The 18,403-nt window shown below is 45.3% G+C and overlaps 1 protein-coding gene across 12 annotated transcripts in view; it reads right to left on the bottom strand.

The window, feature by feature from the left end:
• Positions 1-18,403, bottom strand: part of LOC128323928 (myomegalin-like) — a 207,932-nt gene that overhangs the window by 18,476 nt on the left and 171,053 nt on the right. For 10 of the 12 annotated variants that reach the window (XM_053247878.1, XM_053247875.1, XM_053247874.1 and 7 more), the window contains 6 exons: positions 18,008-18,160; positions 13,756-13,947; positions 10,457-10,744; positions 9,326-9,457; positions 6,246-6,371; positions 5,203-5,371 (listed from right to left, as the gene is read on the bottom strand). In XM_053247878.1, the coding sequence (XP_053103853.1) occupies positions 5,203-5,371; positions 6,246-6,371; positions 9,326-9,457; positions 10,457-10,744; positions 13,756-13,947; positions 18,008-18,160 (1,060 nt within the window). The remainder of the gene's footprint in view (positions 1-5,202; positions 5,372-6,245; positions 6,372-9,325; positions 9,458-10,456; positions 10,745-13,755; positions 13,948-18,007; positions 18,161-18,403) is intronic. The other 2 variants (XM_053247872.1, XM_053247873.1) reach the window with 2 other exon arrangements.

Genomic DNA, 18,403 nt, shown 5'->3' with positions numbered 1-18,403 from the left:
TATATAAAGGAAACAAAGCAGAAGATATAAAAATTGACAAATTTCTCAAGACACAAAATATTCCAAAACTTTCTAAGGATCATATAGAAATTATGAATGCACTGATATCAATAATGGAAATAACAGAAGTAAAAAATCAAAGCAAAGCTAATAAGGCGCCAGGGCCCAATGGGTTACCAGCTTCGTACTACAAATCTTTTAAAGATCAAATATTACAGCCTTTGCAATGGACGATGAATGATATTTTGCAAAGAGGAATTATGCCGGAGTATGGAAGTATGCCAATATTGCAGTAATTCCAAAACCGGATCAAGATTTAAAGCAATTTAACTACAGGCCAATTTCACTCTTAAATAATGATTAAAAACTTTTTGCTGCCATTTTGGCAAGGAGAATGAAGGTAGTATTAAGATGTTTTATTCATGAAGATCAAGCAAGCTTTTTGCCAAAACGGCTATTAAAAGATAATGTGAGAACAGTTCTGAACGTATTGGAGTATTACGAAAAACACAATGATAAACAGATGGCTATGATCTTTCTGGATGCAGAGAAAGCATTTGATAATGTCTCCTGGCAGTTTATGTGGAGGCTACTGGATGTAATGGGAGCTGGTAATAATTTTATTAGGGCTATTAAGACAATACATTCAGAGCAATACGCTAAAATTATTATAAATGGGGAACTATCAGATAATTATAAAATACAAAAAGGAACTAGACAAGGCTGTCCACTTTCCCCATTACTTTTTATATTAGTACTAGAAGTGCTTTGCAGAAATATTAGAGAAGATGATCAAATACAAGGCCCGAAAGTTGGGAAACAGGAGTATAAACTTAGAGCCTTTGCAGATGATGTGGTGTGTTTTTTAGAAAATCCATTAGAGAAGATCGGAAGACTCGTGCAAAAAATACAACAATTTGGCCAACTGGCCGGATTTTATATAAATAAGACTAAAACGAAGGTGTTGCCAAAAAATATGGACCAGAAATAAGTGGAGAAGAAAATTAAAAACTTGGGCGTCTGGTTGATAAACAAAAGCTCTTTGTTGTTTTTAAATAATTATATCAAAATATGGAATACAGTAAAAACTGACTTGCAAAGATGGACTAGAATGAACTTATCTTTAATGGGAAGAATTTCAGTTGTGAAGATGAATGTTTTACTTAAAATGTTGTTTCTCTTTCAGACTATTCCTATAATTAACACGTTAACTTGTTTCAAGCAATGGCAAAAGGACATAACCAAATTTGTTTGGCAAGGGAAAAGACCAAGAACTAAATTTAAAAATTTAACAGATGCTAAAGAAAGAGGTGGTCTTACCCTGCCCGATTTAAGGTTGTATTTTGATGCTGTTTGTTTGACGTGGTTAAAAGAATGGATAACATTAAGAAATCCCAGAATACTTGATCTGGAAGGATTTGCTAGAAGGTTTGGATGTCATTCATATCTGTGGTACGATAAAAGTAAAGTGCATAAAGATTTTCTTAATCACTATGTAAGAAGGAGTCTAATGAGAGTGTGGGTAAAATATAAAAAATGGTTGGAATCTAAAACTCCATTATGGCTATCCCCGATTGAAGCTTTGGCATGTAAAGAGACAAATATGCAGTCTGAATGGGGTACCTATAGGGATTTGTTATGTTTCCAAGTAAAGGGCTGCAAATTAAAAAATCTAATCGAAGTACAAAATTTGGTTAGTAACTGGTTTCAGTACCATCAGTTAAATGAAATCTATAAGAAGGGTCTTAAAGTTGGATTTTAGGATGAAACGTCGAGATTTATACAGGAGCTGTGTGAAAACGATGAAAAATTAGTTTCTAAGATGTATAAGCTGTTGCTTTTGGAGGAGACAAGAGATGAAGTGGTTAAAACGACTATGATAAAATGGGCTCAAGATGTGGGTCACAATATAGATATGGCAGCTTGGGAAAAATTATTGAAAATGGATTTAAAGTTCACTGCATGTTATACTTTAAAAGAAAATTATTACAAGATGATGTATAGGTGGTATTTGACACCCAAAAAATTAGCATTAATGTATAAAAATGTTCCAAACAAATGTTGGAAATGTGAAGGAACTTTTTTTTTCATATGTGGTGGTCTTGCGGGAAGGCAAAAGCCTTTTGGGATATGATATATAATGAGTTGAAGAAAAATTTTTAAATGACATTTCCTAAGAGGCCAGAATCCTTCCTGCTGGGAATAATGCAAGGAGAATTTTCTGAAGAAACTTAACATTTTTTATGTATGCAACCATGGCGGCCAGAATAGTATATGCGCAGAAATGGAAGGACAATGAAATGCCCTCAAAAGAAGATTGGTTGATAAAAATTTTGGAATATGCTGAGATGGCAAAACTTACAGTACTGATAAGGGATGAAAACTTGGAATCTTTTAAAGAAGATTGGAAACCATTCTTACTATACTTAAAGAATTATTTTTCTAATATGGACCTTTCAGCAGGGTTTGAAATTTAGTAATAATAGCAGATTGGGTAGAGTAAAATCGAGTTTGCAATGTGTAGGATATATGTTTTCAATTACTATAGCAATGGTTGACTTGTATAGTTAATGAATCGTGCAGACTGGTGAGCGGGAAGTCAATATTTACTTAATTAGATGTAACAGGATTGTTAAGATATTGTAAAAACCAATAAAAAATTTTAAAAGCAAAAAAAAAAAAAAAATTTTGAGGGTCAACAGTAGCCACACTCCCCACAAAAATAAATAAGAACTACTACTAGCTGACCCCGCACAGAGCATCTTTGGGGCTGGTGATTTCCCCCTCCCCCCAGCTTCTGCCCCAGTCTTTCTCCTGTCCTCCCCTCAACAAAATTCCAAAAAGTAAGTAAACTACCGCACAGATGCTCTGTGCAGGTTCAGCTAGTTATAATTAATTCTCTTGGCCAGCCACCAGCCATGCGTGGAGATGTGGCAAGGCTCTGTGTGCTGGCGAAGGAGGTGTCTGATTGGCTGGGTGTCGGTTGCTCGCTGTTCGCCGGACTTAAACCTAATGGCAGTGAGGAGAGGCAGGTGAGGCGGTGGTGGTGGCGGCAGGCCCGGCCATGTTGAGGAGGCGGCAGCGGGCCCGGAGGCTGTGGGGAGGCGGCTGTGGCTGGGAGACGGCGGCAGCGGCTGGCAATGGTTGCTGTGAGGAGGCAGCGGTGGCGGCAGCAGACTTAGCCTGGCCGCAGTGTGGAGGAGGCGGCGGGCCCAGCTGTGGCGAGGCGACGGGCCCAGCGGGCAGCTGCACTGAGAAGGTGGGTGTCAGGAGACAGCGGCAGAAGCCATGGGTGGAGAGGGGGGGGGGAAGCAGCCTGGAGGGGAGTGGGGGGGGGAGTGGCCTGGTTTGGGGGGAGAAGCGGGCAGTTGGGAACAGAAGACAGTGAATGTGCAGGGATCAGCTAGTTATAATAATTGCTCAGGAAACACCTATGAAAAAGTAAGCTTTTCAATATACACTTTTTGAAAACTAACTATAAGGAGCTAGAAAATATCTCCAAAGTAATGAAGAGTTAGATAATGGTTGTGTCCACACTAGCCATTTTCTCCAGAATTAAGATCATTCATTCACACAATTATTATGGAGATTCCAGACAGCACTGCTTCTAAAAAACAGTGGCAATCCACATGGGTACCCAGGGGAGTGGGGGCAAGGGATGCAATTAAGCCAGTCACATTTAACTCAAGGGGCTCACTCCCAGTTAAGTGGATAGAAGATTGCAGTCTTTCCACCCACTGGAAAAAGTCCTGAGGATGCTCATGGCAATCCATTGTTTTATCTGTTGTCTCTCAATCTTAAAAAAAAAAAAAAATTCCTAGTATTAGTTGTTACCTATGTAACTAGTTGTTTCCTACTTGCAGCCTGAGCAATCCACTGTTTGTGTGCCAGTTTTATTTTATTTTTTTGTAATTACAACCTGCATAACTGTGATAATAAAACAAAACAAAATAAAAATTAAGAAACAAATTGTGTGGACTGCAAATAGGAAACAATGAGTCAAAGGGCTGATTATGGCTGGGAATAACCAGGAAATGACTAATTAAAGGGCCAGTATCAGAGAGACACCTCAAAAGCATTGTGCCAGGTCACACTGGAAAGGCTGATGCTGCAATTGCATTTAATTCAGATTCTGTCCAAATCTGAATTTGCCTTTGAAATAAAATGGGCTATCTTCCAATATTTTGGAAAATAGTTTATTTCTAAGGTAATCCTACATGAGCTTGGGCTAGCTCACCCATTTTTGTTTTGGTTATTAGGGATACGCATGAAAAAGACAAAACAAACTCAAAATGTTTCAAGTTTTTCAGACATAGGGAACAATGGGGAAACTTGAAACACATCATTGTTCCCCATGAGTAGCTCCTAGGCACATCAAAATGGGTTGAGTGGTAGGGCATGATAGGTGTTACCTATCACTCAATCCTCAAAAGAAATGAGCAAGCAGGCAATTTTAAAGAAAACTAGCCAACCCGCACAGAGCATCTGTGCGTTCTTTGGGGCTGGCTTTCGCCCCCTCCCTCCCTTCTGCCCCACACTCTTGCCCCTCTTCCGCTCTCTCCTACCCCACTCTCTTGCCCCCTTCCCTCCCTCCCGGCCCACTCTCTCTTGCCCCCTTCCCTCCCTCCCGGCCCACTCTCTCTTGCCCTCTCTCCCCTCTCTCTCATCCTCCTGCCCCAGTCTCTCCTGCCCTCCCTCCCCCTCCCCCTGCTCCTCTCTCCTGCCCTCCCCCTCTCCCCCTTGCCCCACTCTCTCTTGCCCTCCCTCCCCTCCCCTGCTCCACTCTCCTGCCCTACCCCTCTCCCCCTGCCCCACTCTCTCTTGCCTTCCTTCCTGCCCCACTCTCTCTTACCCTCCCCCACTCTCTTATCCTCCTCCTTGCCCTCCCCCACCCCACTCTCTTGCCCTCCCCCGCCCCACTCTCTCTTGCCCTCCCCCCGCCCCACTCTCTCTTGCCCTCCCCCTCCCCCTGCCCCACTCTCTTGCCCTCCCCCTGCCTCACTCTCTCTTGCCCTTCCCCTCCCCCCTGCCCCACTCTCTTGCCCTCCCCCTCCCCCTGCCCCACTCTCTTGCCCTCCCCCTGCCCCACGCTCTTCAAAGGTAGCTTCCATGTTCATAAAAGCATTGTGGTATTGAGATGTTCTGCCTCCCTCATTGCCCTTCTCTTCATTAGCTGACTGCTGGCAATTCTGTTTGTCCCACCTGGAATTGTTCTTTTGCAGAGTCAGACACTTCTCCTGGAGCTGTACAAGATCCTGCTGCTTGCCCCAGATCTCCTCCTGCAGCCGCTGCTGCTTAGCCCGCTGCTCTTCCAGTTCAACCTCTCCATCACGCAGTTTTGAATGAGACACATGTAGAGCTTCCTTCAGATCTGGATGTTGAGAGAGACTTTCATGGGTGGGCTTATCTTGCGTATACTTGATCAAGGCCTCTCAAACAAAGTTCTATTGCCTTGCCATTATATTTTCTTAACAATGTTTTTTACAGAATTGGAAGAAGTCTCAGTTTCTGGAGCCCTTGAAGGGAGGCTGGCCTTGATGCCAGTGTCCAAACAAATTCTTCTTTCAAAGTTATGACTCACTTACTGGTGCTGAGCTGCATCTCCACCCCTCCACCCCCAACTTTCTCTCTTCCCTCCCTGACACAGTTTGGCAGTAGAGATGATCAAACTTGGAGATTATTAAGCTCCCTACCAAAATCAGGAGCAATATCCCCACTCCCAACCTACCTAATTGAAAAAGAAGCCTGTAGGAAACTAATCTGCTAGGGCTGCTCTCTGCTCAGTCAGTGACTAAAGTCTGATAACTAGCTAAGTATTTGGCTCTTCAATACCTGCATTTTGCAGTCACAATAGTTAGTGTCATGCCTCTGAAGAAGGTCTCACTCTAATCCTATCGCAATATTACAATGGAGAGAATGTGTGCAGAATGGTGTGTGCAAGATCTAGACCAGGGGTGGGGAACCTTGGCCCTCCAGCTGTTTTTGACTAGGGATGTTGGGAGCTGTAGTTCAAAAACAGCTGGAGGGCCAAGGTTCCCCATCCCTGATCTAGACTCAGCATTATATCTAGTGTACCACCAAGCTTTACTGAAGTTGCGAATACATTCTTTTGATTCCAGTAGGGATAACATGTGCCTGTCATTTGTAGCACTCATGGCCAGTATGTGTGGCAGAAGGCCCCCCTTCCACCAAAGCAGCCAGAAGAAGAGTTTGCTGCCACCCTGCTTCCATTTCCCCCTTCCTACCTGCAGCCAGGCGACTGAGCTGGAACTGAAGCTGCAGACTCTTGTTATCCTCTTGCAGGGCCTGGGACTTGCTGGGAAGCTGGGAAGCAGCCTCCAGCCCTTGGGCAGAGATGTTAGAAGATGACCCTGCAGCACAGAGTAGTTCAACCCTGAGCAGCTCAGGAATGGGGATTTCCAGATGCCTCTCTGCCCTGTGGCAGGCTCTACACTAGGATCCCCTCTTTTTGACATCAGTTGTCCTGGTGAAGGTTACTCCTCCTGCTCCCCACATACACATGCACAAGCCCAGAGCTGCTGCACTCGCAGTCAGACCAACAAACTGGCTGAGGTTCGGAAATGAGGTCACTGACAGATGTGGAGCTCCAGGAACTCACCCTCTTCCCTCCCCTTTCAACACTTCTTCCATCCCCTTGTTCTGAAGAAATTCCACTGCAGTCCCTGTTTGCAGCTCCTGGAGGCACATTTCATCTAGGGGTGTGCATGAACTGTTCAATCCTGAACGGGTTCACCTCAAACTGGGCCAGTTTGACCCCTTGAACTGGGCCGGTTTGAACCATTCAACCACAAAGCGTTTTGCCTCAAACTGGGTTGGTTTGACATTCAAAACTGGGCTGGTTTGAATGTACCAGAGGCAGTCCGGTCAACGATCAAACCAAACCGAGCCCAGTCCATGGCGGGCCAGTTCAGGATCGAAGGGCTATGCTTGTAAAGGGGAATCCAGTGAGGATTCCCCTTTACAAGCAAAGGAGAGGGGGAATTCTTGAAAAGTCTTCTAAAGGGTGTCCGAGGGTGGCACATTTAAAAGTAAAGTACGGTCTTTAACGGGCCCGGCAGCAACTTCCACCCCTAAAGCCCACGTGTGGCACTCCCTCCAGCAACCCACCCATATATCTGTGCACATCTGTAGAGGCTGGAACCACGCTGCCATTGCGCAGGTGGATTGCTGGAGGGAGCGGGACATGTTTGGGCTGCACCAGGGGGGCTTTGAGGGGCAGCCGCCGGGCCAGTAAGAACCTTAATCTGCTTTTAAAGGTGTTCTCTCACCACTGCCATCCCCAGCTGCCCTTTAAAAGAATGTTCAAGGATTCCCCCACCTCTTTGCTTGTAAAGGGGAATCCTCAACAAATTTCCATTTACAAGCAACACCCCTCAAACTGCTGGACTGGTTCAGTCGAACAGACTGGACCAGCCAGTTGGTTCAACCAAACTGGTTCACGGACAAGTAGTTGGGTTTGAATTCAGTCTGAATCCAAAGTGAACCTCAAATTTTGGTTCATGCACACCCCAAGTTTCATCTATCTGCACACAGCATGACTTCACTCCTCCATTGCTTCTACTCCTGCAGGCACTCCGCGGCCTAGTTTTGGTATTCTGCTCCCTGCCTCTTGTAGGTGAGCCTCTCATGGCTTGACTTCTGATTGCTTCCATGAGTTTACTTCGTAAGGCAGGCAGGCTGCCTCTGAGCATGTGGCTGGGCCCCAGGGGCCCCTTGCCTCCTAATGGTTAAGCTCAGAGAAGTCTTTGCTTAGGAGAAAATCTGTGGAATATCTCTTATAAGATTATTTTGCATTCAGGTACAAAGATGTGAGCAGCATCCAGACTAGTTAGTCATGATTAAACTCAATTGAAATGAATGGGGCTTAGGTTAGCCATGACTAATTTATCTTATTGATTTAAATGGTACTTTGTCATGACTAACTAGTCTGGATGCTACCTCCTGTGTTTCAAATATATGCATTATCTGTCAAATGTGAATGGTGCACACACACACACACACACACACACACACACACGTGCACCACACACACACACACACACACACACACACACACACACACACACACACACACACTTTTTGCCTCATTTCACCATAATATGCATGCAAGTGGGGGCTGGAGCATCAAAGGAGGAGTACTAATGTATTGCTGAAATGGCAAATGGTGCAAGAATGTCAAAATGGTTAATGAATTCCAATTCTGCAGCTTCATGTTCCAGCTGTCCCTGCTGAAATATATACTACTTTAGTCTTAAGGCATAAAGCAGAATTTTCAGGAGATCAGCATATTTCCCTGCTTGTTGTCACAACACACACTGGTTTTTGCCCCAGACCGCAAACTACGACTGGCTGACACTCTGACTGACTGAGCCTGCATAAGGAGGACCTGCAGGGATGCACCAGGAGCCCTTGAGAAACTCCCCCAGCCCCACTGGGCTCACTGTTGCACAAGAGCCGTGAGAGTTCAGAGTGCTCTCCAGAAGCACTCTCTTTGATGGGGGACTTGTCACTGAGGGTCTAGTGATGTGTTTCTGACAGTTCCAAAGTGCAATGGACACTCCGGATGCCTGTGGCTCTTGTGCAACAGTGAGTGCACTGCAGGGGGGCTGGGGGAGAGGCACAAGGGCTCCCTGGCAGTCCTTCCTTGCACACTTCCTTAGTCAGGATGTCAACTGTTGGCAGCGTCTCTCAGAGCGGTAGCTGAGACTTCATGCTGGCTCCCCATCTTCTTGAGCAAACTTAAGTTCACCAAAGAATATGCTCCATTCCTATCCAGAATGCAAAAAGCAAAATAAATAACACCCTGACCCGCACCAACAGAGAAGCATAAATACAATCCAAACCTTCTAGATTTTATCTCTGAGGTCTCTAGGTATCTGCTGCCACATCTCTATGTTTGAGAGGTGTGTATCATCTGAATTAAACCAAGGGAGAGGGATCTACTGATCACCAAGGGACATTTCAACAGGACCAAGTATCAGTTAAAACCATGTATCATGTCCACTCAGTTAAAACAATCTACCACCCTCTCCCCTCCATGCATATCTAGATATATTGAATCATCGGGATAGATGTGATTCTAAGCCTCTAACAGCATAGATGTGATTCTAAGCCTCTAACAGCATCTATGTATATGTATTTATGCTTCTCTCTTTTGAAGGTATTTTTCTTTGTTTCCCCCCACTCTGGGTCTCCAAAGGTATCCCACCCCCTTGTTGCCATCTCTATCCTCAGTCAGTCATCAGGGCACTGAATGGCCAAGCACGGCCAGCCATCAACAGGTTTTAGATTAAAGCACCCTTACCATTGCTTTTTGACACAGAGGCCAGACGGGTCTCCAGCTGCTCCCGCAGGCGATCATTGGTGCAGATGGACTCCTCCAGGCGCTGGCGCAGTATCCGGATCTCAGACAAATGCTCCTCTAGTAAATCAGCACCTATGCACATGCAGCATAGGAGGATGGAAGCAGAGGAAGCTCAGAATCAGGGCTAAGACCTGGCCTAATTTTGATGCTCTGGAGAATCCATGGCATCGGAGACTAGACTAGATGCTCATGCCTAGCATTATCATAATCCATATTTTAAGCAGGCATGAGCATTGAGAAGAATCAGACACCCCAGTCTCCAAGAATGAAAATTGTGGACCTGACTGATGCCATCTTAAAAAGTACAAAACTTTATTTTGGAGGCTGAGCCAGGAAACTCACTCATCATTAATATGTGGGTACCTATTCGTTCATATCCTTTATTTGATCCAGTCCCTCCTCCCAGTAAATTCACACCTTTTCTCTGGCTCAGATAATCCTGGATGTACTTTCCTCCCCTTGCTGAGTTCTCTGTAAAAATTATAATAGCCATTGCTACCTGGAAAAGGTGTGGTTACCCCGTGGCAGATATCACTAGAGCCTGAAAAACCGATTGCACTGTGGGCAACTTTAGCAACATCAAAAGTGGCTGATAAGCAGGGGCGTAGCAAGGTTGGAGTGGGCCCAGAGACAAGATTTTAAAATGGCTCCCACTCAATGAAGTTCTATCTATCTATCTATCTATCTATCTATCTATCTATCTATCTATCTATCGAACACCTATGTGCCACAATAGAACATCATCCTAAATTATTTTTTAAAAGGTTTTGTAAATTGTGGACGATGCAAGTCATTTGATGGTACTAGAGAAAGACATGCTGTTCTGGTAGCTCCAGGTGTTAACACTCGCGTCAATTTTGGAGGATGAAAACAACTGAAGGAAGCCCGGGCGGGTGCGTGGCTGGGGGAGTCAGTCATGTGACTTGCCTCTGGGGGCCCCCCAAGGCAGTGGGCCCCCAGACAACTGTCTCCCCTTGCCCTATTATAGTTACGCCCCTGCTGATAAGAATGGCACAGCTTTGCAAAATTCCCCCATTTCCTGTACAAAGAGGGTAGAACCACAGGCTTTACCTGAAAGCTGCTGACTAGAGATGTTTGCTGAGGAGCACGATGGCAGACTTCCACAAGTAAGTCCCTCTTGAGGCTGTCTGAAATGAGGCATATTCCAGGAGGGCCTGTTCTTCCCCATGGTCTCCCTAGGTTTCCTGTTCCACGTGGCAGAATTATGCAGAGGAAATGACTCAGGAACATAATGGCAGGCCTGGAGGCAGTGCTTGGAAGAGAAAGCAGGGCTGCCTGCAGAAAAAGGGCTAGCCAGAGACTCTGGCTTTGCTGACGACAGTGCTGGGAGGCTTACACCTAGGCAGAGGGGACACAAGTCAGTCAGAAAAAGCAGGACCAGACACTGCTAAGCCCAATGCTATAGAAGTGCTCTTCTATAGAAGAGAAGGAGAAAACCCAACACAGCAGGTGTTGCCTGGAGTAAGGACTGAGAAAGGGGTGGGTCTCTTCCTCATTAGGAGACCTATTCCAGGGTTACCTTTGCCTTCCCCTCTCATGACACATGCACAGGCATTGACAGACAGAAACTAGCTATATTGTGTACTATTCCTACAGAAATTTTCTTTCTGCTTCTTTCGGGTGGGGATTTCTCTGGTTTCAGGGGAAATCCTGCTGCCTCACAAACTTTATAGTGGGATTTGAAACCAGGCTGCTCTCTTGAGACCACCATATCACTGAAGGGTAAAGAAAAGTAGGTGCTATGGACAAAATCTGTTACTCCTTGGTTTCGGTAGGAAGGCACAGTTGGGCCTTCCTTTCAGCTGTACATTTGCCAATGACTGAGGGCCAAACTACATGTGGTATTACGGCCCTGAAAGGGCTGATGGGCTTGCTTTTGACTGAGTAAAGTGTAGCATGGATCAGGACTGTGGTTGGGGGACAAGGAAGGCTTTAACTCTACACTGAAAGAAGGGCCCCACTGGTGCCAAATTTTTGGAAAGCAAAGATGATCTTTAGCCAACTCAGGGTCAAACTAGGTGAGACTCCAGAGATCTGTGACTGCATTCTGTGTGTGTGTTTAAGTGAACAGCAGATGCAGATAATCAACCAAAACAGATAAAGTCTAAGAGAGGACCAATGTTATCAGTGTTCCCTCTAATTTTTTTCATCTGTGCACAGAATGACTTTTGTTCTGTATCAAGGCAGTGTGTGCACATGTGCATTCAGAATGTGGCCTTCCTGATTCAACCCGAGTGGGATCTAAAATTAACTGAGTGGACCTCAGAAAACTTGTGTGCATGCACATGAGTGCATGCCTTAGAGGGAACACTAAATGTTATGTCTGTCCTCCCTGAGTCCTGCCTGCATCAGGCCAACCCTAGAAGAGATGCAGCTAGGTAATTTTGGAGCCTGGACCTAAAAGCCATTGGAGGTCCCCTCCCCTGGAAATTAAGCATCATCAGGCTTGGCTGGGTGACCACATCACCCGGGGCAGACTAAAGAGGATTTGGGGGGCTGTGGAGGCCCTGGCCTTTGGCCCAGAAGTCCAGGGGTAAGAGCGCCTCTGAACCCTCCCCCTTTTGAAGGCAACAATAGCCAGTCTACCCCTCTGTAGTCCACAGATCTAGAACTGCCTAGACTTGTAGGAAACTGGCCTACTGTGAGCAAATATATCCCAAGATGCAATGGGCTGATTAAGAAATTACTGCCAAATTAGTGTGGTAGTAGAAGGAAGACCCGGGATCAAATGCCCCTTTCTAACCACAAAACTGGCTGGGTGACCTTGGACTCATCACAGTCTCTTAGCCCAACCTATGTCACAGGATGTTGTGAGGATAAAAGGGCAGAGAGGGCCCATGACCACTGCCCTGAGTTCCTTGGAAGAAGGGAGGGGAGGTGTAAAAATGCCATAAACACAAACATAAACAAGATTAAAAAGCCAATCTTACAAGTAAGCAGACATGCATTTGTGTGTCCTAGCCACAAAGAGCTTTAGCAATTAACAGGGTGAGAAAGGACTACGGCTTGCCGCCTTTCAAAGCCTAAGATGGGGCAGGTGAGGAAATGGGGATATAATCAAGCAAAGCCATCCCCAGCAATGAGAGAAAGCTCTGATTGCCATCTCTGACTGCGGGACAGCAGAGAGCCAAGCTATGAGCCTTCTTCCCTATGTGCACCCATACTTTTACTCCTGCACTTGGGCAAAGCCATTATCCCCTCTCCAAGCACAGCATTTGGCTCTTTAAAGATGGGAGCTCCCTTCCTGCTCACTTGCCAGGAGTTTCTCAGTTTCCAGGCTTCTCTCATCTGAATCCCCTTCTCTCCTCTTCCTGTATTCCTCTTTCTGCTTTCCAACCATGCACACAGTTAGGGTTGTCAGGACTCCTAAGGATCAGGCCCTACACTGCAGGAGACACAACCTAGAAGCTAAGGGTAGTGCCTGTCAGATCAGAGCAAGGTGGGGTGTTTCTGCTGGAAACAGAGGATGTCTCCTAGTTGATCAAAGGAAGAGATGGATGTGGGGGCAGCTAATTAAAAAGTAACCCTGGAGATTTCAAGAAAAAGAAGGGAGCAACAGCAAGAAAGAGGGCATGCCTGTGGGCTTCTCAGAGGCATCTGGTGGGCCACTGTGTGAAACAGGATACTGGACTGGATAGGCCTTGGGCCTGATCCAGCAGGGCTGTTCTTATGGAGCCCTGTAATCCAGCAAACCTGCCCACAACACTACCTCTGTTGCAGGGGCATAGCTAAGGGAGAGGAGGCCCGTGTTTGCTCGTCTCCCTGGTGGCCCCGCCAGATGAGGGAGATAATGAAGAAAATAGAGAGGGGTGGATCTGGGGGCCCCTCAGGAGCTGGGGGCCCCAGGTTCTTTGAACCCATCTGCTCAATTATAGCTACATCCCTGCTCTGTTGGTGCTCCATCAATTTCCTCGCTCCCTTTGGAGTTCTTTTACCTTCCAAGGGATGTGTGCAGATATCTCTCTGTCCACAGTATAGAGATGTGCTTCTCAGCAACTTCTCCTCGCTTACTGGAGGAAATTGCCTACATGTATTGGAAAGGCTATCTGTATCATAGACAGCCAATGTATAACATGCATTTCACCTGTGAAGAATATGGTCACAGAATTGAAGCCAGAACCAAAAGGTGGCCCCATCCAACCCCTGCTGTGCCACAGGGCTCCTGACTTGCCCTCTTCCAGATCAACCTGCTTGATCTAGCACACAAGCAGGGAGCCAGTGTGAGCTTCTTGGCTCCAGGCAATGGTGAAGTCACACTTTGCAAAGGCTGCTGCGCATCAAGCCATGCATTATAGGTACATGCCAGAAAGACACAGAGCAGGATGGGGCGCCAAGGCCAAAGTGCTCACTTTCTCCTAGCTGCTTCTGCAGCATCTGCAACTCTTGCTGTGCCTCGGCCAGTGAGAAGGCCGGTGTTCTGCAGTAGCCAAGAAGTGGAGTATGGGCTGGAGGAGGCGCAAAAGGCGGGAAAGAGCAGCCCCCTGAGGCAAATGGAGCCAAAGAGAAGCTAGCTGGTTTGGACAAGGAGTCAGGATGAAAGCCTAGACACAGAAGAGAGATATGAGAGAGAGAGAGAGAGAGAGAGAGAGAGAGAGAGAGAGAGAGAGAGAGAGAGAGAGAAAAGGATAAGTAGATGGCATTATGATGAGGTGGGTTTATTTCTCAGAAGATTCTAGCTACCGCTTATAGGACAAGGATTGCTTACTTCTACTTTTGCCTATTTTCTGTGAATGAACATCAATTCATTCTCTTTCTACAGAGCAAACAGTTGACATCATGAACATATTCCAGTGTTCTCTGTGTTGCCCTTCTATGTTTTTTTCAGCTTTGTGGGGTTTTAAAAAAATGAATATGACAAATACGAATAGGACCAATATTTATATATCGCTTTTCAACAAGAGTTCCCAAAGCAGTTTACATAGATATAAATAAAATGGCTCCCTGTCCTCAAAGTGCTTGCAATCTAAAGAAGAAGCATAAAACAGACACAAGCAACAGCCCCTGGAGGGATGCTGTGCTGGGGATGGATAGGGCCAGTTGCTCTCCCTTGATAAATAAAGAGAATCGCCATTTGTTAACGGTGCTTCTTTGCTCAGATAACAAATGAAATGCAATTGCACCACTGGACTGTCCAGTGTAGACAGGCAAAGGACTAGTAAGTTTTTCATGGCTCTCATGGTAAGCCACTCTTGTGTTCTACCAAGAAAACCACATGGTTCTGTGGTTGCCAGGAGTCAACACCGACTCAACCACACAGTCTTTCCTTTCTTTCCATTCACATGTTTAGTCCATTTTATTGTTTCTTGTTGGGCACAGCTGGGGAATCAGTGATAAATAGCCTCAACTTCGTGTGTGTGTGTGTGTGTGTGTGTGTGTGTGGTCAACAACTCATTTTTTCCTTTCTTTTTTTAAAATAGTAAAATAACACTTTTCCTCTTTGAAAAAATGAAAGAAAGTCAATAAAATAAAGCCCCTGCCCTTCACTGAAACAGAAACTAACATGGGGCAAATAAGAGAGGCTATTCAAGGGGCAATTAATCAGCTAATCATTCATCACTGATCCTCCAAACCTGCTCAACAGGAGGAGATAGCTACCACTTATAAAAGTAGCTTAATAGTTACTTTTGACTGAAGTTGCCAGGGATCTTTGCTGAACGCTGAACTTCTAAATAAATGTTATAGGAGCATCTTGACTCTCGGGAGATATTGCTGTTGGATTAATTGCACATCTTTTGAATGTGCAATTAATTTTTGAATTTTTCTCAATTTCCAGCTAATTATGGAAAAGCAATGTCTTAGCAGCACTAAAGGACACTAATGTTGATGCATTCATAGTTCTTACTGAGAATGCTCAGCACACAAAACTTTCCAGGAGGAAAGTTCACTGCATGAAAGAATTGTTTAATTAATTACAGCATCTCTTTCTTTACAGATATTTATTTATTCTGTTTTGATCCTACCCTTCAGGTCAAAAACCTCTCAGGGTGACTTACAAAAGTTAATATATAAACAGATGTTGCATGAAACCATGGGTCTATTTAGCCCAGTACTGTTTCCCTCTGATTGCCAGTTGCTTTCCATGGCCTCAGGCAGATCCCTTCTCAGCTCTGTTACCTGAGGTCCTTTGACTGGAGATGCCAAGGCAGTACAGCCAGATGATTGATTTGGAATTCTTGTCTAAGAGCCTCAAGGTTCTTGGCTGACATCCCATGCTGGGGCTTCTACACAAGGTGAAAGGCAGCCCTGCTGGTGTTGTGCAGCAGGGCAGTTGTGCAATGACTTGAAACTACATCACGGCTACCATTGGAAACAAGCATAATTCTCTTTTGCAGCACAGAAGCAACAATACTGTCCCATTGATCCTGAACTCTTATATATTTGTATATGAATAAATGAGTAAAAATGAGCTCATACCTCAGATAGAGTCTCTTGATTCTCACACATATATAAGAATCTTCACATCTGGCAACAAATGCCAAGGATTGAACATCACACACACACATACTTCAAAAACATCACAAAAGGATTTAAATATATCTCTACTTTTTGATCAACATGGAGACCCTGCTGTGATCCCATCACCATCCAAAGTACAAAGGGTGGATAGATGGGGCCTTCTCAGTAATGATGGACTGTAGAATTCTTTAGCCTGGGAGACCAAGCTGGCCCTGCCTTTGGGCCAGATCAGATGATATTTCCCTCCCCCGCTAACCAGCCCACTTGATTAAGAAGGAACACACACCAAGAACCCACACTTTCCAATGTTCTTCCTGGATGTCCTGACATCTTCTCCATGTTCCAATTTTAGTGTTTTTTTAATTGCAGGGGTGTGTGTGTGTGTGGGGGGGGGTCATTTGACTGCCACTCAGCACACACAACCCAAATGCTAGTGTTTGTGTTGCCTGGGACTTTTACACACAGCAGGCTTTACTGCGATTTTACTGGGAGTCTTTACTGCAAACTCGAATTTGTCTCAAAAAGCCGATGCAAATAGTGATTTTTTTTTTTTTACCCTGGGTATAAATTGGGCTACATTTAGGGATGTGCAAAAAATTTCGGGCACAGAACGATCTGTGCCCGAAACGAACAATTTCAGGTGATTCGGGGCCGAACCGAATCACCCCCGATGTCCCCCGATATTTTTCGGGCATGAGCCGAATCACCCGAATTTCGGACCCAAAAAATTCAGGTGATTCGGTTCATGGTTGATTTTTGGCGATTTTTTGAAGTTTTAGTGACTTTGGGGCAGTTCGGGGGCATAGCATGGGATCTGGGCAAAAGGAGTGGGGTGGGGTGGTAGTGCCTAAAAACTTCTGAGGTGTGAATTCTCATTCTATCATAGCAAATGAGATTTTTTTCAATTAAACAACTCTCATGACCCCACTTTCACTTTTTCACACTTTCCTTTACTGTGAATAATATGAGGAAGTAATCAATTTAGCACACTTCACCTTATGAAGACAAACCTCATAAATTCACCAAAATTCACCCCTCTGCCCAATCACTCTGAAATTGGGGACGGGTGGTAGTCTCCACCCATTAGGCACTATCTACCAGCCCAGCCCACTCCTTTGGGGCAGATCCACTTACTGCCCCCAATCTGCCCCAAAGACACCCAAACTTCAAATATTCCCCAAAAATCAGCCCTTTGTCCCATCCCCCTGAAATTGGGGTGGTAGCCTCCACCCATTAGGCACTACCACCCCACCCCACTATTCTGCCCCAGGCCCCACTTTCTGCCCCAATCTGCCCCAAAGTCACTAAAACTTCAAAAATTTCCCAAAAATCAGCCCTTTGCTCAATCCCCCTGAAATTGGGGTGGTAGCCTGCACCCATTAGGCACTACCACCCCACCCCACTCCTTTTGCCCAGATCCCATGCTATGCCCCCAAACTGCCCCAAAGTCACTAAAACTTAAAAAATTCACCAAAAATCAGCCCTTTGCCCAATCCCCCTGAAATTGGGGTGGTATACTCCACCCATTGGGCACTACCACCCCACCCCAAAATTTTGCCCCTGGGACCCTTTTTACCCACCCGAATCGATTCAGATTTGGATTCGGATTAAATCCGAATCCGAACAGAATCAAGGGTGATTCGGGTGACCCAGATTCGGGCACAAAACAGAACAGGGGTGATTTGGTTCGGGTCCGAGCCGAATCACCCGAAAACCCGAATTGCACACCCCTAGCTACATTCTAGTGCACAGTGTGTGAACTGCTCCTCAATAACTTGCAGGGACTTGGGGGCAAATCTGGCCGATATGTGAACACACTCCCTTCATTCCAGAGGAGATGCGAGTTAAAGGGCTTTAAAAGCTCCGTGTGAAAAAGTTCCTGAAGAGCAATGGTTTGGATGAACCTTCTCCCACTGATAAAGAAGAGTGCCAGGAAAATATCAAGATTCCTGACAATTCTTTGTTGGTCATGTTTTTGTTTTTGTTTTATATGCTGATCATAATATTTAAAAAGTGAAACAATTAATTTGATAAATACAAAACTACATTAGAGAGAAGCGGGAGAGGGAAAAGTGAAAACGGCCAACATCATAATATAATATTTTATCTCCTCCTTCTCCCATCTTGCTATAATGTGAGTCTTACCTCCAGAAGGCTGGCTGGCAGTCTGAGAGGGATGCTGAGGAGGAGGCAGAATTAGGTGCCTTTGCATGGATTCTGATGGAGCAGAGTGGGCGATAGTAGCATGGGATGGGTGAGATGGTTGGGCAGAAGTCTTGCCAGAACAACTGCCAAGATCTATAAGAAATCACAAAGAAAGGAGGAAATGTTTTGTATTTGCATACAGAGACAATGAGGAGTTCCAAGCTTAGGAGATAATTCCTTCCTTCCCTGCATACTAAATGCAACTCCATGCAAGGGATGGTGGCTCTTGATCATATGAGAAATTGACATGAATACTGTAAACTAGGGAAGCAGGGAAGAGAGGGACATATGAACAGGGCCATATCTGAACTGGATATATGGTCTGTCTCCCACCAC

The sequence above is a fragment of the Hemicordylus capensis genome, chromosome 4, assembly GCF_027244095.1.
Source record: "Hemicordylus capensis ecotype Gifberg chromosome 4, rHemCap1.1.pri, whole genome shotgun sequence".
In the NCBI taxonomy this organism is placed as follows: domain Eukaryota; kingdom Metazoa; phylum Chordata; class Lepidosauria; order Squamata; family Cordylidae; genus Hemicordylus; species Hemicordylus capensis.
Note: the sequence above shows the minus strand (reverse complement) of the source record. Positions and strands in the feature narration are given on the sequence as shown.